At 39.4% G+C, this 23,410-nt stretch overlaps 1 protein-coding gene across 3 annotated transcripts in view; it reads right to left on the minus strand.

Moving 5' to 3' along the window:
• LOC133544528 (rho GTPase-activating protein 6-like) overlaps positions 1-23,410 on the minus strand; it is a 194,760-nt gene that overhangs the window by 31,210 nt on the left and 140,140 nt on the right. For all 3 annotated transcript variants that reach the window (XM_061889961.1, XM_061889960.1, XM_061889963.1), the window contains exons 2-3: positions 18,483-18,642; positions 7,896-7,967 (exon numbers count right to left, since the gene is read on the minus strand). In XM_061889961.1, coding sequence (XP_061745945.1) covers positions 7,896-7,967; positions 18,483-18,642 — 232 coding nt within the window. The remainder of the gene's footprint in view (positions 1-7,895; positions 7,968-18,482; positions 18,643-23,410) is intronic.

A 23,410-nucleotide genomic window follows, 5' to 3' on the forward strand; every position in this document is an offset into this window, starting at 1 on the left:
TAAGAGACCTATTATACTCTAGAAATGTTGGTCTTACTTAAAAATGCACGCGCTTAGTTGTGTTCGGTGTTAAAAAAATATTATGTGGCTCTTACGGAAATATATTTTAAAATATTTGGCTTTCATGGCTCTCTCAGCCAAAAAGGTTCCCGACCCCTGATCTAGCGAGTGACTTTTCAAATGATGCTACATATTAGCAGTAGGGCTATTTTTTTATAGCAACGCTTTTGCCCCACACTTGACAAATTACGGTTGTCTGTTCGACATCTTCCCGCTTGAAGCCGAACCACCGCCAGACGATGGACCCCCTGCTGTTTTATTGGGAATTAAAGGCCTACTGAAAGCCACTACTACCCACCACGCAGTCTGATAGTTTATATATTAATGATGAAATATTAACATTGTAACACATGCCAATACGGCCGGGTTAGTTTACTAAATTATAATTTTAAGTTTCCCGCTGAGTTTCTTGTTGAAAATGTCGTGGAATGATGACATTTTTGTGTTTGTGACGTCTCGGGTTGTAGCGGACATATTAGCCCAGCACCACTTACGGATAAAGGTCGTCTTTTTTTCATCGCATAATTACACAGTAATTTGGACATCTGTGTTGCTGAATCTTTTGCAATTTGTTCAAATAATGGAGACGTCAAAGAAGAATGCCGTTGGTGGATTGCAGCTGCCTTTAGCACCGAAACACAGCCGGTGTTTCTTTGTTTGTTGTGAAGCTTTAACACAGAGCGGTCAAGCGAACATGTTTCTCTACGTCAACCAGCAAGTTTTTGGATGGGAAAATTCTGATTTATAAATTGGCTCTTACCAGAGACTTCAGTGGATTATGGGACCTCCTCCTGTAGCTGTCAAAAAGGCAGCTGTGATCTTGGCTCCTCGGCTTATATCGGAGACACTGGCGTTCACCGCAGCCATCCGACTTTGAGGTATGACTTTATAATCTCACTAAAATACTATTAACACAATAAGCAGATAAGGGATTTTCCAGAATTATCCTAGTAAATGTGTAATAGATAGATAGATAGTACTTTATTGATTCCTTCAGGAAAATTTAAATTCCAGCAGCAGTGTACAGAGTTCAGATCAATTTAAATAAAAGTAAAAAGTAAATAATGGGGGTTTAAATGGAAACTAAATAGAGAAATATTACAATAAGAATAAAAACTAAAAAGCAACAATGGGAATACAAATATAACAGTAAAATAAGAATATAACAAGACAAAGTAGGCAGTAGTGACCATGTTATGAAAACGTATTGCACTGTTATTGTTTTGCATCCCCTGTCATCCTAGTACCCCCCGTCCCCCGTCCCAGAGAGGAGTTGTACAGTCTAATGGTGTGTGGGACAAAGGAGTTTTTGAGTCTATTAGTCCTGCACTTGGGATGAAGCAGTCTAGAACTGAACAGGCTCCTCTGGCTACTGATAACGCTATGCAGAGGGTGACTGGCATCATCCAGGATGCTCAGTAGTTTGTCAACAGTCCTCTTCTCTGCCACCGTCACCAGTGTGTCCAGTTTCATTCCCATTGTGGAACCGGCCCGCCTGATAATTACATCTGAAAAGCTCTCACTGCCGCCGCCCGGAGCCGTCGCTTTTTTTTTTTCTTTAGTTCTTCACTCTAACTTTCCTCATCCTTGAATCTTTCATCCTCGCTCAAATTAATGGGGAAATTGTCGCGTTCTCGGCCCGAATCGATCTTGCTGCTGGAGGCTATGATTATAAACAATGTTCATATGTGAGGAGCTCCACAACCCGTGACGTCCGCTACTTCCGGTAAAGGCAAGGCTTTTTTATTAGCGACCAAAAGTTGAGAACTTTATCGTCGATGTTCTCTACTAAATCCTTTCAGCAAAAATATGGCAATATCGCAAAATGATCAAGTATGACACATAGAATGGACCTGCTATCCCCGTTTAAATAAGAACATCTCATTTCAGTAGGACTTTAAGTCTTCCTTCATCGGTTACCAGATCCGCAGCTTCTTTCTCTCGTATTAACACTCGTACGGCTACGTTAGCATCACAGCTAACGTTACCCAGTCTGCTACCTCTCTGCTGGACAAGGGCGTATACGTATGTGACGTATGACGTGACTTGTGTAAGTTTGTGCGCCTGCTTGTCTGTGAGAAGCAGAGACAGGAACGAGTGAGAAGAGCCTGCAGCTAAAAGCAACTGCGTGAGAACGTATACTCGAATATTACGATGTAGTCATTTTCCATATCGCACAGAGACAAACCCGCAATGTATTGTGTATATCGATATATACAGCGATGTGTCAGCGATCCTGTTCTGTCTCCCTGTAATGTTTGTCTGATCTTGAATGGGATTGTGCTGAAAATTGTAATTTTCCTGAAGGAACTCTCCTGACGGAATAAATAAAGTACTATCTATCTATCTATATCGCCCAGCCCTATCTCGGACCAATCTTTTTTTACATGCTACTCGTAAAATCTTACACCAGTTAAAGCACAGATGTTCTGTGACTGTAAAGACATCACAGAAAAGTCAATTGGGTCGGAAAACGACAACATACTGACCACTAAATGTGGTGCCTTTGACCACCTTTATTGGCCCCCAACCTCAATCAAGTTATGCAACTGTATTTTGTCATCTTTATGACTTTTGAAGACGTGTAAGGAAAGACAGAGAACTGCAGCCCAAAACCACAACTGAAAGGCCCGTGGTTCAACATGACCACGGACCCGGCTGCGGAGCAGATTTCCTCCACAAACTCTCAGCATCCCGCACATCTGGGTGAACACAACATGCAGCTCTGCACGTATGCACAAAAGCCCCCTTCTGGGCCGCACCATCCACCTGTGCCAGGACCACGTCCATCAAACCAGGCCGGTCTCATGCGCGACGTCTTCCCTGGCAAGCGTGCCAAGACTTGAGAGAGAATGAATGAGAATGAGTCAGGCTCGGTCTTTTCTTGTGAACTTTGCCAATTGTTAAAAAAAAACACCATGCACGATGAGTCAGAACTCCCAGAATTTTCCCTGCATGCCGTACACAAATCAAAAAAAAAAAAAGTTATTGTTTTTTGCTCCGTTGGACATGTTGAGGGAGGATCACGGTGAGTTTTATTCTTTCGACTTTGTGTATTTGTAGTCAGCGTCATCAGTGGCGGGCTGTGCGTTTCCCACTTAAGCCTTCAGTGATGTCCGACTTCTATCATAATATTTTATTAGATCGTATCAAAACACGTACTGGTATGTCAGACTTAGCCCTGTCTTGGTTTAACTCTTATCTTACTGATAGGATGCAGTGTGTCTCCCATAACAATGTGACCTCGGACTACGTTAAGGTAACATGTGGAGTTCCCCAGGGTTCGGTCCTTGGCCCTGCACTCTTCAGCATCTACATGCTGCCGCTAGGTGACATCATACGCAAATACGGTGTTAGCTTTCACTGTTATGCTGATGACACCCAACTCTACATGCCCCTAAAGCTGACCAACACGCCGGATTGTAGTCAGCTGGAGGCGTGTCTTACTGAAATTAAACAATGGATGTCCGCTAACTTTTTGCAACTCAACGCCAAAAAAACGGAAATGCTGATTATCGGTCCTGCTAGACACCGAACTCTATTTAATAATACAACTTTAACATTTGACAACCAAACAATTAAACAAGGCGACACGGTAAAGAATCTGGGTATTATCTTCGACCCAACTCTCTCCTTTGAGTCACACATTAAAAGCGTTACTAAAACGGCCTTCTTTCATCTCCGTAATATCGCTAAAATTCGCTCCATTCTGTCCACTACAGACGCTGAGATCATTATCCAAGCGTTTGTTACGTCTCGCCTCGACTACTGTAACGTATTATTTTCGGGTCTCCCCATGTCTAGCATTAAAAGATTACAGTTGGTACAAAATGCGGCTGCTAGACTTTTGACAAGAACAAGAAAGTTTGATCACATTACGCCTGTACTGTATATACCTTTATATACATATATACCTATACTGTATATACCTTTATATACATATATACATACATATATACCTATATTGGCTCACCTGCACTGGCTTCCTGTGCACTTAAGATGTGACTTTAAGGTTTTACTACTTACGTATAAAATACTACACGGTCTAGCTCCATCCTATCTTGCCGATTGTATTGTACCATATGTCCCGGCAAGAAATCTGCCTTCAAAGGAGTCTGGCTTGTTAGTGATTCCCAAAGCCCAAAAAAAGTCTGCGGGCTATAGAGCGTTTTCCGTTCGGGCTCCAGTACTCTGGAATACCCTCCCGGTAACAGTTCGAGATGCCACCTCAGTAGAAGCATTTAAGTCTCACCTTAAAACTCATTTGTATACTCTAGCCTTTAAATAGACCTCCTTTTTAGACCAGTTGATCTGCCGTTTCTTTTCTTTTTCTTCTATGTCCCACTCTCCCTTGTGGAGGGGGTCCGATCCGGTGGCCATGTACTGCTTGCCTGTGTATCGGCTGGGGACATCTCTGCGCTGCTGATCCGCCTCCGCTTGGGATGGTTTCCTGCTGGCTCCGCTTTGAACGGGACTCTCGCTGCTGTGTTGGATCCGCTTTGGACTGGACTCTCGCGACTGTGTCGGATCCATTATGGATTGAACTTTCACAGTATCATGTTAGACCCGCTCGACATCCATTGCTTTCCTCCTCTCCAAGGTTCTCATAGTCATCATTGTCACCGACGTCCCACTGGGTGTGAGTTTTCCTTGCCCTTATGTGGGCCTACCGAGGATGTCGTGGTGGTTTGTGCAGCCCTTTGAGACACTAGTGATTTAGGGCTATATAAGTAAACATTGATTGATTGATTGATTGAAAATACCGTCTTTGATGTCCCCACATGACCATTGCTGGAGAAATACTACACAGAAACACATTTACGCACGACTGGGCATTGACCAAAACGGGTTACCGTATTTCCTTGAATTGCCGCCGGGGCGCTAATTATTTTAAAACCCCTTCTCACTCCGGCACTTACCAAAGGCATGCGGTAAATTTATGAAGCGTTCTGTTGAGATCCGCTTTTTGGCTCCTCCACATATTATTGTGTATTGTTCCATTTTTATTTTCACTTATTTTCCTGTTTAAGTCGGTCAACCATGGTAGCTTATCAGTTTTCACCTGTTTCTCACGGCCCTGCACACCTGTCCTCACTAATCACCTGCCTTTATATAAGCCTGCATCTTTTGTTGTTCAGTCCGGGATCCAACTGTTACGCCTGTTAGGCATCGTGGTGCCGGGTTCGATTCCCTCGAGGATGCGTCGAAATTGAACACAGGAATGGTAAGAAACAGATTTATTTAAATAACAAAAAGTTTGATCACATTACGCCTGCACTGGCTTCCTGTGCACTTAAGATGTGACTTTAAGGTTTTACTACTTACGTATAAAATACTACACGGTCTAGCTCCAGCCTATCTTGCCGATTGTATTGTACCATATGTCCCGGCAAGAAATCTGCCTTCAAAAGACTCCGGCTTATTAGTGATTCCTAGAGCCCAAAAAAAGTCTGCGGGCTATAGAGCGTTTTCCGTTCGGGCTCCAGTACTCTGGAATGCCCTCCCGGTAACAGTTCGAGATGCTACCTCAGTAGAAGCATTTAAGTCTCACCTTAAAACTCATCTGTATACTCTAGCGTTTAAATAGACCTCCTTTTTTAGACCAGTTGATCTGCCGCTTCTTTTCTTTCTCCTATGTCCCCTCCTCCCTTGTGGAGGGGGTCCGGTCCGATGACCATGGATGAAGTACTGGCTGTCCAGAGTCGAAACCCAGGATGGACCGCTCGCCTGTGTATCGGTTGGGGACATCTCTACGCTGCTGATCCGCCTCCGCTTGAGATGGTTTCCTGTGGACGGGACTCTCGCTGCTGTCTTGGATCCGCTTTGAACTGAACTCTCGCGGCTGTGTTGGAGCCACTATGGATTGAACTTTCACAGTATCATGTTAGACCCGCTCGACATCCATTGCTTTCGGTCCCCTAGAGGGGGGGGGGGGGGTTGCCCACATCTGAGGTCCTCTCCAAGGTTTCTCATAGTCAGCATTGTCACTGGCGTCCCACTGGATGTGAATTCTCCCTGCCCACTGGGTGTGAGTTTTCCTTGCCCTTTTGTGGGTTCTTCCGAGGATGTCGTAGTCGTAATGATTTGTGCAGTCCTTTGAGACATTTGTGATTTGGGGCTATATAAATAAACATTGATTGATTGATTGATTGATTGAGGTGTGCAGGGCCGTGAGAAACAGGCGAAACTGATAAGCTACCACGGTGACCGACTTAAACAGGAAATAATAGGATCAGATGGAGAGTGAAAATAAAAATGGAACAATAAACAATAACATGTGGAGGAGCCGAAAAGCGGATCTCAACACGTTCTTCTCTTTAACCCCGGAGTTGTGGTTTAAATGCACCCTAAACATACCGTTCTGCTTCGCCCCTGTCATTGATAAATGAAGGGTTGTTGCCGCCTTGCATTGCACAATGTCAGCTCCTGCTAACAACCTGACACCCTCCTGCTAAGACGCCCGACATCTTCAGCACGGCCCGCTAAGTGCATCTGTGCACGCGTTCTTGAATTTCAATGTGCCTTTACTGAGATCAGAGCCCAGACTCACAAGTTGGATAAGAAGAGACTCCGATCTCTCTAAAAACGCCCGCATGTTCTGCAGCCAACAATGCTGAGCCGCCCCACTAACGTAAACACAAACTGTAAACAGATACTTTATTTTTATAGCCTCTCTTCACCTGCATTGTAGGGACGGACTTGTAGCAGCACGGGGGACTAAAGGGAGGGAGCAACCCTGCTAAGTACTTGTTTAACCTTCCTCTTGTGTTAGCTTTCTGTTACCATCTCTTATGTTAACGGGTCGGTTTTGACCCATGTCTTAAATCAGCTGTAAAATACACTAAAAACAATTATCTATCATCCAATTTGTTTCTCATCTCTTGGTTACCTTGTTAGGCTTCCTTATTCTTGAAAATATTGGTTTTAATTTTTTTGGTTTTGGCCATTGGGCCTTTTTTTTGTCAGTATACCCCTCGATTTCCATCCATCCATCCATTTTCTACCGCGTATTCCCTTTTGGGGTCGCGGGGGGCGCTGGCGCCTATCTCAGCTACAATCGGGCGGAAGGCGGGGTACACCCTGGACAAGTCGCCACCTCATCGCAGGGCCAACACAGTTTCAATTTTTAAAAATGGTAAAACGAACCTCAAGAGAATCATATGAATAAAAAAAGGTTGTTATGTTACCTAACTATTACTAAGGGGTATTAGAACACTTCTCTTGAATAAATGTGTTTTATTTATTTTTTCATTTGAAGAATTTTAACTATTGTAACGTCTATGGTGTTACGGGTCAATTTCGACCCATATATATTTACTTCAAGAAAAAGGCTAAAAAGTATTTTTTCCAGCAACAGAAATCCAACATCAACCAATCAAGCAAATGAAACCAAGAGAAATAGATTACTAGTTCCAAAACTAATAAAAAAACAAAATCAGAGTGGCAAAAAGTGACACTTTTAGTGTCCGTCTTTTGTTTGTTTTTGTACAGGATAACAAGGTAAAATGAGAATCCACTAAAGCTCACATGACTGGGAGAGGAGCTGGCTGTCAGTGTGTTCAGTTTTGGCTCTTATCATTGCTTTATCATCTTATTTTTATAACCGGGTCAAAACCGACCCTAACAACACCAAGGGCATAATTTCTACCAGAGCATTTTATAAATTTAGTGAAAAAAATTAAAATGTTTTATTTTGTTGACAAAGAGGTTCCTGACAAAGTCAAAAAGCTTTGATGCAAAAAAATAAATGTATGTGGTGTTTTTTATGCATTTAAAAACTAAAACGGGTCGGTGCCGACCCTAACACTAGACGAAGGTTAAAGACCTTGGATTACCTTTGTCTTTACTCTTCTCTTTTGATAAAGAATCCAGCTTTCTCCTCAGCGACTTTTTCCTCTTCTGTCCATCTGTGCAGGGACAAAAGACAATAATGATCATCCGGACAATATGATGCGTATTCAAATATTCATAAACTAAATAAGGAATGCAGTTGTCTCCTACACTGATTGAAAAATGGACGTTTCCGTGAAAATCTGAATATAAAATGCATCAATTCATCAATACATCATGCGGTTTATTAGTAAATGGATTGTTGGATTAGTTAAGTACCATATTTTTGTTATTATAAAACGCACTGCCAATGAACGGGTCTATTTTCTTACAAAAGGGTCATATTAAGATTTAAAACCCTTCCTTGTGGTCTACATAACATGTAGACTAGTTCTTTGGTCAAAATGTTGCACAGATTATGTTTTACAGACCGTTTTCAAACCGCTTTTTGACCGTCTTTTCAGAATTGTGCCGTTTTGTGGGTGGTCTTATTTACATGGCTCCACTTTGACAGGTTTCTCCCTGAAGACTTTGTTGTATTGGTAGTTTTTAGCGCTTCCATAGCGGGTCTCATACTTGCCAACCTTGAGACATCCGAATTCAGGAGATGAGAGGAGGGGGGTGTGGTTAAAGTGGGCGGGGTAAGGGGGTGGGGTTTTGTGGTAGCGTCCCGGAAGAGTTAGTGCTGCAAGGGGTTCGGGGTATATGTTCTGTTGTGTTACGGTGCGGATGTTCTCCCGAAAAGAGTTTGAGTTTATTTGGAACATGCAAGCATAATTTCCAGTTTCTCTTTTCAACATGTTCGAAAATGAGGAGGAAGAAGCAGAGCTTATTTAAACATATACCTTTTATTTTACATAATAGTTGCTTAAACTTTTGTTCACTTCCTGTTCTTCATTTATTCACAATATACTCCATAAGTAATCACAATAAAAATAACTAATAATTGCTAAAGTAAGTTATATTTCATATGATGGGATGAGTAGGATTATTTAGAGAATGAAAGAATGGATGGATGAAATAATTTCAGAATGCTTACAATGGTTCTTCTTCTTTGTACTTCTTTGTAAACACTTTAAGTTTGAAAAATGTCTTGACGTGGATCATATTAGTACATTGTTTGATTTATTTGCTTAATCCATTCCAAAATTTAATTCCACATACAGATATACTGAAGTTCTTAAGTGTCGTACGTGCATACAAATGTTTTAAATTACATTTTTCTCTAAGATTATATTTCTCCTCCGAAGCATGTTTTGTTGAGAATAATTGTATATATTTGGGTAGCACAAATGTGTTTGTCATTCTTGTTTGGTGTGAGTTCACAGTGTGTTCACATTTGTAACAGTGTTAAAGTTGTTTATACGGCCACCCTCAGTGCGACCTGTATGGCTGTTGACCAAGTGTGCTTTGCATTCACTTACGTGTGTGTAAAAGGGCCGACACGCTGTTGGTATGGAGGGAAAGCAGACGTGACGACAGGTGGTAGAGGACGCTAAAGGCAGTGCCTTTAAGGCACACCCCAATATTGTTGTCCGGATGAAAATCCGGAGAAATCCGGGAAAATGGTTGCCATGGGTGATATTCGGGAGGGGCACTGAAATTCGGGAGTCTCCCGGATAAATCGAGAGGGTTGGCAAGTATGGCGGATCTACCAACAGATATGAGTTAGAGCTGTACACTACTTTTAATGCACAACAAGAGGACAGAGAAAAGGGAGTTTATTGACTATTATGCGAACTGTAATGGCGGAGACGCGCACATTTTTGGGACTTATGCAGATCCCAAATACACATCAGCAGGTATCAATAAATAATAACAGTAGGTTTTGCATAAAAAATACAAATCGATATGTCTTCTAATGGGTGCCATATACACACCATAATAATACCCGTACGTTGAAGCACAGTACGTCTGACTACAGTAGCTGACAATCCTTAAAGCCAGGAGGGTCCAAACTTTTTCCACAGAGGGCCGCACACGGAAAAATTTAAGCATGCGGGGGCCATTTTGATATTTTTCATTTTCAAACCATAACATGGATTTTTTTTTAATCCTTATGGCTCCTGGGGAGCATAGAGGGTCTCAGTCACTAAAATGTTAAAATTAAGTCAAATTATTATTATTTTTTTATTTAATGCTTACAGTAAATCTCTATATCAACTTGAGGTTGATATAAAGTAAAACAAACAAGGTTTTATGCCTTTTCTGTCATAGACAACTTTGTTTTTTATGGTAAAACCGAAATATGCAGTATTTAGATGGATAGATAGTACTTTATTGACTGTGATGAGGTGGCAACTTGTCCAGGGTGTACCCCGCCTTCCGCCCGATTGAAGCTGAGATAGCCGCCAGCGCCCCCCGTTACCCTAAAAGGGAATAAGCGGTAGAAAATGGATGGATAGTACTTTAAGGATTCCTTCAGTAGACTTCCTTTATTTAGCAATTAAAGCCCTCAAAGATCAATAATGCAGGACACCATTGATTTTAATTATTTAATATTTTTGAGTAATCGCAGTGAAAAGTTAAATAAAATCCTACTAAATATATTTAAGATCTGAAAGGTTCCCCACTCATAAAGTGAGGCATTTTTATTAGTTTTTTTTTACTTTTAACACTTAAATTTCAGGGTCAACTTCTGATATCTGTCGATTTTAAGTTTGAACTATTATTTTGTTTGTTTTATGCTCTTTTGTCAAAACGTTGATGTTTTTATATGGCAACCACACAACAAATGCAATATTTTTTCCATATAAAACATTTCAAAGTGATAATTTTTAAGTTGTAATTCATTATAACATAGATTTTTTGGTCCTTTTTTTTGAGCAATGGAATAAAAACAAAATAAAGACAAAAGGGGAAAAAAATTGCCTGCATGGCAACTTTGTGTCAACATTGCCACTTTTTCTCATTAGATTTCACCTCATTCCACTTTTTAAATTTTTTTTTTTTTTTTTATAATTTGCAATACTATCAATTTTGCAATGTGAGCACAAATTTTGCTCTGTGAAATATTCTATATTCTCAATGAAATATCAAAGTTTTAGTGTTGCTTGCTGATGGGTATTTGCTGGCATTGTTTAATGAACATGCGTCAACTTGCAGTCTACTCATATGTATCTCTAATGTTTGACTGCCATCTACCGATCACACTTATCATTACACCATGTTCCAAATAAAATTGCTTCGAGGTCGGTCAGCACAACCAAAATAAATATGTACATTAGGCGCACCGGGTTATAAGGTGCACTGTTGATTTTTGAGAAAAGAAAGGGTTTTATGTGCAACTTATAGTCTGAAAATTACGGTAGCATAGATTGCGGTCAGGTTTGGCCAATTTTTGGTGAGTCGAGTGATGTCCCAATCTGATATTGACATCCAATATTGGAAAAAACATGTTTTTATTATATTGACTTGCATTTAAAATCTCCGATACAAGCAGTTCTAGAGCGTGTTTACTCGTGCAAACATCCAAATGTCCTCCAATAAGCAGAAGTTGATATTTTCTTGCATTATATGGAAGTCAATTACAAAAAGGTAAACATGACGAGTTGAGTTTATACCAAAATGGATACATGGATGATACAGCAGAGGATTGGGAGAATGTCATGTGGTCAGATGAAACTAAAATAGAACATTTTTGGTATAAACCCAACTCGTCGTGTTTGGAGGAAGAAGAATACTGAGTTGCATCACAAGAACACCACACCTACTGTGAAGCATGGGGGTGGAAACATCATGCTTTGGGGCTGTTTTCCTGCTAAGGGGACAGGACAATTGATCCGTGTTAAGGAAAGAATGAATGGGGCCATGTATCGTGAGATTTTGAGCCAAAACCTCCTTCCATCAGTGAGAGCTTTGAATGGTTGACTTATACTTATTTTCCACCATAATTTACAAATAATTATTTAAAATTCCTACAATGTGAATTCCTGGATTGTTTTTTTTTCACATTCTGTCTCTCACAGTTGAAGTGTACCTATGATGAAAATGACAGACCTCTGTCATCATTTTAAGTGGGAGAACTTGCACAATCGCTGGCTGAGTAAATACTTTTTTGCCTCTCTGTAAATATCAGTATCGCCCAGTACTAATCATATCAGTAGTTGTATGAGGACAACCCTTGTGCATTCTTTTACAATGATTTACACCAGGGGTGCCCGTTACGTCGATCGCGAGCTACCAGTCGACCGCGGGGGGTGTGTCAGTCGATCTCCAGCCAGGCTTTTAAAAAAAATAGACCTAAAAATGAGTGATCATCAATCTTCACCAAGACGTCACTTAAATGACATTCACGGTACCGGAGGGTCTTGTGAGATGACGCTGGCTGCTGCAAGATCATTATTATGAAAATATGACTGAGAGGAAGGTGAGAAACACTTTTTATTTCAACAGACTCTCGCGCCGTACCTTCCGTCAAAACTCTAAAGGCCAACTGCACATTTCCTATCTTCACAATAAAAGCCCTGCTTCATGCTGCCTGCGCTAACTAAATACAGAGTCTTGGAAAACTGGCGTGCACAAGCGATCCCTCAGAAAGCTGGCGTGCACATCACTTGTGCACGCCAGCTTTCTGAGACTCTTATTTTGTTAGCGCAGGCAGCATGAAGCAGGGCTTTTATTGTGAAGATAGGAAATGTGCAGTCGGCCTTTAGAGTTTTGACGGAAGGGACGGCGCGAGAGTCTGTTGAAATAAAAAGTGTTTCTCGCCTTCCTCTCGGTCATATTTTCATAATAAACATGCCTCAACCCAGCTTCTGGGTCAATATCAACACGTTTGTGTGACATTTATAATGTCTGATAGTCGTTCTACGGATTGTGTAGACCAGGGGTGCCCACACTTTTTCTGCAGGCGAGCTACTTTTCAATTGACCAACTCGAGGGGATCTACCTCATTTATATATATCATTTATATTTATTTATTTATGAAAGAGACATTTTTGTAAACAAGTTAAATGTGTTTAATGATAATACAAGCATGTGTAACACATATAGATGTCTTTCTTTCACAAAGACAAGAATATAAGTTGGTGTATTACCTGATTCTGATGACTTGCATTGATTGGAATCAGACAGTAATGATGATAACGCCCACATTTTCAAATGGAGGAGAAAAAAAGTTGTCCTTTCTGTACAATACCACATGAAAGTGGTTGGTTTTTGGCATCTAATTCATCCAGCTTCCATACACTTTACAAGAAAAACATTGGCGGCAAATTCCGTAGCTTGCTTGATTGACATTCACGGCACCCGAGGGTCTTGTGAGATGACGCTGGCTGCTGCCAGTTCATTATTATGAAAAAATGACAGAGAGGAAGGCGAGAAACACTTTTTATTTCAACAGACTTTCGCGCCGTCCCTTCCGTCAAAACTCTAAAGGCCGACTGCACATTTCCTATCTTCACAATAAAAGCCCTGCTTCATGCTGCCTGCGCTAACAAAATAAGCGTCTCGGAAAGCTGGCGTGCACAAGTGATGTGCACGCCAGCTTTCTGAGGGGTCGCTTGTGCACGCCAGTTTTCCGAGACTCTGTATTTAATTAGCGCAGGCAGCATGAAGCAGGGCTTTTATTGTGAAGATAGGAAATGTGCAGTCGGCCTTTAGAGTTTTGACGGAAGGGACGGTGCAAAAGTCTGTTGAAATAAAAAGTGTTTCTCGCCTTCCTCTCTGTCATTTTTTCATAATAATGAAGTGGCAGCAGCCAGCGTCATCTCACAAGACCCTCGGGTGCCGTGAATGTCAATCAAGCAAGCTACGGAATTTGCCGCCAATGTTTTTCTTGTAAAGTGTATGGAAGCTGGATGAATTAGATGCCAAAAACCAACCACTTTCATGTGGTATTGTACAGAAAGAACAACTTTTTTTCTCCTCCATTTGAAAATGTGGGCGTTATCATCATTACTGTCTGATTCCAATCAATGCAAGTCATCAGAATCAGGTAATACACCAACTTATATTCTTGTCTTTGTGAAAGAAAGACATCTATATGTGTTACACATGCTTGTATTATCATTAAACACATTTAACTTGTTTACAAAAATGTCTCTTTCATAAATAAATAAATATAAATGATATATATAAATGAGGTAGATCCCCTCGAGTTGGTCAATTGAAAAGTAGCACGCCTGCAGAAAAAGTGTGGGCACCCCTGATTTACACAATCTGTAGAACGACTATCAGACATAATAAATGTCACACAAATGTGTTGATATTGACCCAGAAGCTGGGTTGAGGCATGTTTCAAGGCTTGGAATTCTCCTGTGGAAGCAAGTCTTATGTGTTTTTGTCAGGTCACTGTGCCGTCCTACATCCTGATAAAGCAACCTCAGTTTGAACTCCAGATGTTCTCCTGCATTGGATGAGTCACTCCCTGAAAAGCATCCATCTCCCACTGAACAGGCCAGAGTAGCATTAGCCGCTTGCGTCACGGGTCGGTTTTAGTTTCTGCCGGTGTCCAAGAATCACGGACAAAGCTGCAAAGCCCCAACATGTTGTTTTACTTTCACCATGTTTTTTTTTTTTGGATACCACTGCCCGCAAACAAGTTGGAGGTAAAAGGAGATACTGAGAGTAAAGTAGGTGGGAAGCGGAGAAGAACTGTTGTGTGGGACTAGAGAAAGCAGATGTCATGGACAGCAAAGTGGGGGTGGGAGTAGAGATAGGAAAAAGTTAGGATTTTTGACAGATGACTTGCAAAGCCAAATGGAAAACCGCCAATATGTAAAACCTCCTGGACTCGACATTAACTCCACCTGTCTGATGAACTCTTGCTGCTTTTTTCTGTCCTGTGACACTCTGCAAAACATCCTAAACTCTCCTCTAGTCAACTAAAATGTAAAACACCGCAGCTGAAATGGCAAACGATGTGTAGACGTTTCAAAGTAACTCTCCTTGCTTTCATATGGCGGATGTCAGGGGTTCTGGAAGTTCTAAGCAACACTGACGAGAAGGTCGTAAAACATGGTTGGTGAAGATCTATCCTTTAGCAAGCCTGAGCTAAATCCACTGACTAGCGCTGCAGCTAACGATTATTTTAGTAAGCCAGTGATCTGTGGATTAGTTTCTTCGATTACTGTGTAATCGGGTTGACCACAATGTATAGCCAAAATGTGTGTTTGAGGGAAAACAGTTGATAAAAACACATTTTCTGCTACATAATTTTTTATAATACAAATTAGTTGGGAAATTGTGTTATATGTAAATATCATATTTTTTAGTAAGCCGGTGATTTGTGGATTAGTTTGTTCGGTTACAGTGTAATCGGGTTGACCACAATGTATAGCCAAAATGTGTGTTTGAGGGAAAACCGTTGATAAAAACACATTTTCTGCTCCATAATTTTTTATAATACAAACCCCCTTTCCATATGAGTTGGGAAATTGTGTTATATGTAAATATATTTTTTTTTAGTAAGCCAGTGATTTGTGGATTAGTTTGTTCGATTACAGAGTAATCGGGTTAACCACAATGTATAACCAAAATGTGTGTTTGAGGGAAAACAGTTGATAAAAACACATTTTCTGCTACATAATTTTTTATAATACAAATGAGTTGGGAAATTGTGTTATATGTAAATATCATTTTTTTAGTAAGCCAGTGATTTGTGGATTAGTTTGTTCGATTACAGCGTAATCGGGTTAACCACAATGTATAGCCAAAATGTGTGTTTGACGGAAAACCGTTGATAAAAACACATTTTCTGCTCCATAATTTTTTATAATACAAACCCCATTTCCATATGAGTTGGGAAATTGTGTTATATGTAAATATAATTTTTTTTAGTAAGCCAGTGATTTGTGGATTAGTTTGTTCGATTACAGAGTAATCGGGTTGACCACAATGTATAGCCAAAATGTGTGTTTGAGGGAAAACAGTTGATAAAAACATATTTTCTGCTACAAATTTTTTTATAATACAAATGAGTTGGGAAATTGTGTTATATGTAAATATAATTTTTTTTAGTAAGCCAGTGATTTGTGGATTAGTTTGTTCGATTACAGTGTAATCGGGTTGACCACAATGTATAGCCAAAATGTGTGTTTGAGGGAAAACAGTTGATAAAAACACATTTTCTGCTGCATAATTTTTTATAATACAAATGAGTTGGGAAATTGTGTTATATGTAAATATCATTTTTTTTAGTAAGCCGGTGATTTGTGGATTAGTTTGTTCGGTTACAGTGTAATCGGGTTGACCACAATGTATAACCAAAATGTGTGTTTGAGGGAAAACAGTTGATAAAAACATATTTTCTGCTACATAATTTTTTATAATACAAATGAGTTGGGAAATTGTGTTATATGTAAATATAATTTTTTTTAGTAAGCCAGTGATTTGTGGATTAGTTTGTTCGATTACAGTGTAATCGGGTTGACCACAATGTATAACCAAAATGTGTGTTTGAGGGAAAACAGTTGATAAAAACACATTTTCTGCTACATAATTTTTTATAATACAAATGAGTTGGGAAATTGTGTTATATGTAAATATAATTTTTTTTAGTAAGCCGGTGATTTGTGGATTAGTTTGTTCGGTTACAGTGTAATCGGGTTAACCACAATGTATAGCCAAAATTTGTGTTTGAGGGAAAACAGTTGATAAAAACACATTTTTTGCTTCATAATTTTTTATAATATAAACCCTGTTTCCATATGAGTTGGGAAATTGTGTTATATTTAAATATAAACAGAATGCAATAATTTGCAAAGCATTTTCAACCCATATTCAGTTGAATATGCCACAAAGACAACATATTTGATATTCAAACTGATTTTTTGCAAATAATCATTAACTTTAGAATTTGATGCCAGCAACACGTGACAAAGAAGTTGGGAAAGGTGGCAATAAATACTGATAAAGTTGAGAAATGCTCATTAAACACTTATTTGAACCATCCCACAGGTGTGCAGGCTAATTGGGAACAGGTGGGTGCCATGATTGGGTATAAAAACAGCTTCCATGTAATGCTAAGTAATTCACAAACAAGGATGGGGTGAGGGTCACCACTTTGTAAGCAAATTGTCGAACAATTTTAGAACATTTCTCAACGAGCTATTGCAAGGAATTTAGGAATTTGACCGTCTACGGTCCGTAAACAGGTTCAGAGAATCTGGACAAATCACTGCACGTAAGCGATTATATTACAGACCTTTGATCCCTCAGGCGGTACTGAATAAAAAAACATCAGTGTGTAAAGGATATCACCACATGGGCTCAGGAACACTTCATAAAACTACTGTCAGTAAATACAGTTGGTCGCTACATCTGTAAGTGCAAGTTGAAACGCTACTATGCAAAGCCAAACCCATTTATCAACAACACCCTGAAACGCTGCCGGCTTGGCTGGGCCCGAGCTCACCAAAGATGGACTGATGCAAAGTGGAAAAGTGTTCTGTGGTCTGACGAGTCCACATTTCAAATTATATTTGGAAACAGAGGACGTGGTGTCCTCCAGAACAAAGAGGAAAATAACCATTCCGATTGGCGCAAAGTTCAAAAGCCAGCATCTGTGATGGTATGGGGGTGTATTAGTGCCCAAGGCATGGGTAACTTACACATCTGTGAAGGCACCATTAATGCTGAAAGGAACAGCATTTGTTGTCATCCAAGCAACGTTATCATGGACGCCCCTGCTTATTTCAGCAAGACAATGCCTTGCCACGTGTTACAACAGTGTGGCTTCTTAGTAAAAGAGTGCGCGTACTTTCCTGGCTCGACTGCAGTCCCATCGAAAATGTGTGGCGCATTATGAAGCGTAAAATACGACAGCGGAGACCCCGGACTGTTGAACGACTGAAGCTCTACATAAAACAAGAATGGGACAGAATTCCACTTTTAAAGCTTCAACAATTATTTTCTTCAGTTCCCAAAGGGTTGTTAAAAGAAAAGGTGGTGAACATGCCCTTTCCCAACTACTTTGGCACGTGTTGCAGCCATGAAATTCTAAGTTAATTATTATTTGCAAAAAAAATATAAAGTTTATAAGTCTGAACTCTCGCGGCTGTTTTGGAGCCACTATGGATTGAACTTTCACAGTATCATGTTAGACCCGCTCGACATCCATTGCTTTCGGTCCCCTAGAGGGGGGGGGGTTGCCCACATCTGAGGTCCTCTCCAAGGTTTCTCATAGTCAGCATTGTCACTGGTGTCCCACTGGATGTGAATTCTCCCTGCCCACCGGGTGTGAGTTTTCCTTGCCCTTTTGTGGGTTCTTCCGAGGATGTTGTAGTCGTAATGATTTGTGCAGTCCTTTGAGACATTTGTGATTTGGGGCTATATAAATAAACATTGATTGATTGATTGAACATCAAATATCTTGTTTTTGTAGTGCATTCAATTGAATATGGGTTGAAAACGATTTGCAAATCATTGTATTCTGTTTATATTTACATCTAACACAATTTCCCAACTCATATGGAAACAGGGTTTGTAAATAAATCAACAATGGTCAGTAAGTTAGGTGTAGTTATTGAATATGATTCAACTCAAAAGTAAGATTAGAGTACTGGAAAATCCAAAAAGTTTAAAAAAAATACCACCTAGTAAAAGTTATATATGTGACTTAAAGTGTGGCGAATGACACGTGATCTCACCTTTTGGCAAAGTTATCTGACATCCAACGTCATAGTCCTGATGCAAACGGGCGTAGGCCACTTCCTGGAGTCGGGCTCTCTCCAGTTCCGATAGGCTCTGAATGGCAACCGGATTCAAGCGTACACTCTGGCCGGACAAGCTGTTCCAGGTGAAGTCACCCTGAGGTCGGCGTGGGGACAAAACATTGGTAATCAGTCACGTTGGTTACTGCCTGCTAGACCTGGAACCAAAACAAAGATGATGCAGACACACGGAAGGCTGGAAGTCAAAGCTGGATAAGGCATTATTACAGTAATTGGTGGTTCTTCCCGACCTCCGCATTACCACGTCTCTCAGTGGACGCGGAGGAATTTATGATCAGAGAGTGGGATGACTCATGGAAGCCACCCGAGTCTCAGTGCTCCCACAAATACAAGACAGTTCAAGACAATTTAGACAAGAAGAAACTGCAGAGCACACCTGGCTGCTGCAGAGAATCGAATGTGATGACTCACACTGCTGTAACCTTACAGCAATCCCCCTTGGACGCTTAGGTTCTTACAGCTGCTAAGTGAAGGACTTGGTTTTTGGATGCCAGCACACAGCTCTACATTCCCATAGTCCAGCAGCAATTGCAAAATTTCGTCTGATCAACAATTAGTTGGGGTGTAACGGTACACAAACATTTCGGTTCAGTACGTACCTTGGTTTAGAAGTCTGTTCATTTTCGCTAGACTAGTGGTTCTGAAACTGGGTGAGGCTGGGCCGCAAGAAAAGATTTCTTAAAAAATCTAACATGCACTGTTTAATGAATTCACTTTCTATGAATGGTTTTCCCGCCCTAGCAACAAACTGGTCAAGCCTCACCATTTTTCTGGGAGACTCCTGATTTTCAGTGCACCTCCCAGACAATCTACCGGTGCAACCATTCTCCCAAATTTTTCCCAATTTCCACCCGACCGACATTATTGAAGGCTGCCTTTAACGTCCTCTACAACAGTGGTTCTCAACCTTTTTTCAGTGATGTACCCGCTCTGAACATTTTGTTTAATTCGAGTACCCACTAATCAGAGCAACATCTTTGTTTGAAAAAATAGATAAAGAAGTAATATACAGCACTATGTCATCAGTTTCTGATTTATTACATTCTATAACAGTGCAAAATATTGCTCATTTGTAGTGGTCTTTCTTGAACTATTTGGAAAAAAATATATAAAAACAACTAAAAACTTGTTGAAAACAAACAAGTGATTCAATTATAAATAAAGATTTCTACACAGGGGCTTCACGGTGGCAGAGGGGTTAGTGCGTCTGCCTCACAATACAAAGTACCTGCAGTCCTGGGTTCAAATCCAGGCTCGGGATCTTTCTGTGTGGAGTTTGCATGTTCTCCCCGTGAATGCGTGGGTTCCCTCCGGGTACTCCGGCTTCCTCCCACTTCCAAAGACATGCACCTGTGGATAGGTTGATTGGCAACACTAAATTGGCCCTAGTGTGTGAATGTTGTCTATCTGTGTTGGCCCTGTGATGAGGTGGCGACTTGTCCAGGGTGTACCCTGCCTTCCGCCCGATTGTAGCTGAGATAGGCGCCAGCGCCCCCCGCGACCCCAAAAAGGGAATAAGCGGTAGGAAATGGATGGATGGGGGATTTCTACACATAGAAGTAATCAACTTAAAGTGCCCTCTTTGGGGATTGTAATAGAGATCCATCTGGATGCATCAACTTCTTTCTAAACATCCATCCATCCATTTCTACCGCTTATTCCCTTTGGGGTCGCTGGTGCCTATCAGCTACGACATTTCTTCACAAAAAAAGAAATCTTTAACATCAATATTTATGGAACATGTCCACAAAAAATCTAGCTGTCAACACTGAATATTGTATTGTTGCATTTCTTTTCATTGTTTATGAACTTACATTCATATTTTGTTGAAGTATTATTCAATAAATATATTTGTAAAGGATTTCTTAATTGTTGGTATTTTTAGAATATATTAAAAAAAAAATCTCACGTACCCCTTGGCATACCTTCAATTACCCCCAGGGGTACGCGTTCCCCCATTTGAGAACCACTGCAGTAAGAAAACAATATATAAATTTTGGGGTCATTTATCTACCAAATTTGTAAACAATGGCTTCATCCTTTTAACATTGGGAACACTAATAATTCTGCCCACGTTAATCAACACTAAACTGCCTCAAAATGTTGCTCAGATTAAATAAAATTACAAAACTTTTCTTCTACATATAAAAAGTGCAACATTAAACAGTTTCAAGTCAACTCATCGTGCTTAATTTTAAGTTGATTTTTATTATGTAAATGTTATATTTTTATCAACATGTGGTAGCAGGGACCCTGCCATTCAAAACTTTTCTGTCTGTAAAACACACACCGCAAAATGAGCTAACGTTATGCTAAAAGCTAATTAGCCTTCACCTCAAGCCAGAACTGCGAGCGAGCTGAGCTGCAGTTTAAGTTTCTAGAAAGAACAATGTAAACATGACTAATTGTGTCTCGCCTTGACAAAAGTCCTAATTTTAAATAAGCGTTCTGCCACATTCAATTACATTAAGGAGAAACCTTGTATATACATGTATGTTTATGTACTGTATATATGTATGCATATATAAATATGTATGCATACATGTATATGTATGTTTATATGTAAGTATACGTATGTTTATATGTATGTATACGTATGTATGTATACGTATGTTTATATGTATGTATACGTATGTATGCATATATGTATATGTATGTTTATATGTAAGTATACGTATGTTTATATGTATGTATACGTATGTATGTATACATATGTATATATGTATGTATACGTATGTATATATGTATGCATACGTATGTATATATGTATATATACATATGTATGTATACGTATGTATATATGTATATATACATATGTATGTATACGTATGTATATACGTATACATACATATATACATACGTATACATACATATGTATATATACATATATACATACGTATATATACATATATACATACGTATATATACATATATACATACGTATACATACATATATACATACGTATACATATGTATGTATATATGTATGCATACGTATGTATATATGTGTATATGTGTATGTATGTATGTATGTATGTATGTATGTATGTATGTATGTATATATGTATATATACATATGTATGTATATATGTATATATACATATGTATGTATATATGTATATATACATATGTATGTATGTATGTATATATACATATGTATGTATGTATGTATATATGTATATATATGTATATATGTATATGTATGTATGTATGTATGTATATATGTATGTATGTATATATGTATATATATGTATGTATGTATGTATATATGTATATATACATATGTATGTATGTATGTATATATGTATATATACATATGTATGTATGTATGTATATATGTATATATACATATGTATGTATGTATGTATATATGTATATATACATATGTATGTATGTATGTATATATGTATATATACATATGTATGTATGTATGTATGTATGTATATATGTATATATACATATGTATGTATGTATGTATGTATGTATATATGTATATATACATATGTATGTATATTTGTATGTGTGTATATATGCATATATATGTGTATTTATATGTATGTATATATGTATATACATATACAAATATATATATGTATATTTGTGTGTGTGTATATATGTGTATATATTAGAGTAAATGACAATAATAGTATATATATTTATGTGTATATGTAAAACACACACACCGCAAAATGAGCTAACGTTATGCTAAAAGCTAATTAGCCTTCACCTCAAGCCAGAACTGCGAGCGAGCTGAGCTGCAGTTTAAGTTTCTAGAAAGTCAACGGGTTCATAGTAATGTTAGTAGTAGTTGACTTGGAGGTGTTTATTATCATTTGAGGAGAGTACGCTGCCTTATGCTTATCTGCTCGACGCTGAAGCATTTACTACATGCGCTCTGAATACGCACTGCTGATTGGCTGTTACCGATATATATGTAACCAATCAGATGGTTGTGTGGGTGGGACAATGCTGGGTGCTGAGACAGAGGCAGAAGAAGCAAAGCAGCTTGTTAAGACTTTAGCTTTGAAACTCGTTCGGTACACCCCCGTACCGAACCGAAACCCCCGTACCGAAATGGTTCAATACAAATACACGTACCGTTACACCCCTACCAATTAGTATGTTAGCAAACCATAGTTCTCCGAGGTTGACCGGTGACAACACAAACATCCATCCCTATCAGGAATCCTGCTGTGCAGAAACCAGTTAGTCCGAGGAGAGGCCCTTTTATTTACCTTTTCCAACTGTTACCCTTTCCAACCCTACGGCCTAGAAGGGGCATTGCATGTGTTCCTCACACATGTAATAAAGATTACATTTATTGCTGACCTCTAACACTTTTATGGGCGGGTCCCTTTAGGATCCTAAGAGTAAGTGCATATAGTCAGTCATAAACTGGCACAAAGGCTAAATGTGTGTGTGTGTGTGTGTGTGTGTGTGTGTGTGTGTGTGTGTGTGTGTGTGTGTGTGTGTGTGTGTGTGTGTGCGTTTGCGTGTGTGCTTTTGTGAGTCACTTTTTTTTGGAAGCACTTGTGAGAGCACTTGTGACTTCACTGCACATTGAGTAGGGTCCAAAAGCAAGAGTGTTGGCACTGCACTGAAATACTTCAAGTAAAACTACAGTCACGCCTAAAAGCCATAATAATATTAATAGCGTAGAAAATGGATGGATGGATGGACAATACAAATGAAAAGCAAGATGACAAAGGGAGGAAAAAGAAAGCAAGTACAGTGGGACCTCAATCAATAGACTTAATTGGCCGTTGAACATGGTTTGTATATCAAAAAGTTTGTATAGTAAAGCAGAGTTTTTTAAGAAGAAACAATGTAAACATGACTAATTG

The sequence above is a fragment of the Nerophis ophidion genome, linkage group LG27, assembly GCF_033978795.1.
Source record: "Nerophis ophidion isolate RoL-2023_Sa linkage group LG27, RoL_Noph_v1.0, whole genome shotgun sequence".
Lineage (NCBI taxonomy): Eukaryota > Metazoa > Chordata > Actinopteri > Syngnathiformes > Syngnathidae > Nerophis > Nerophis ophidion.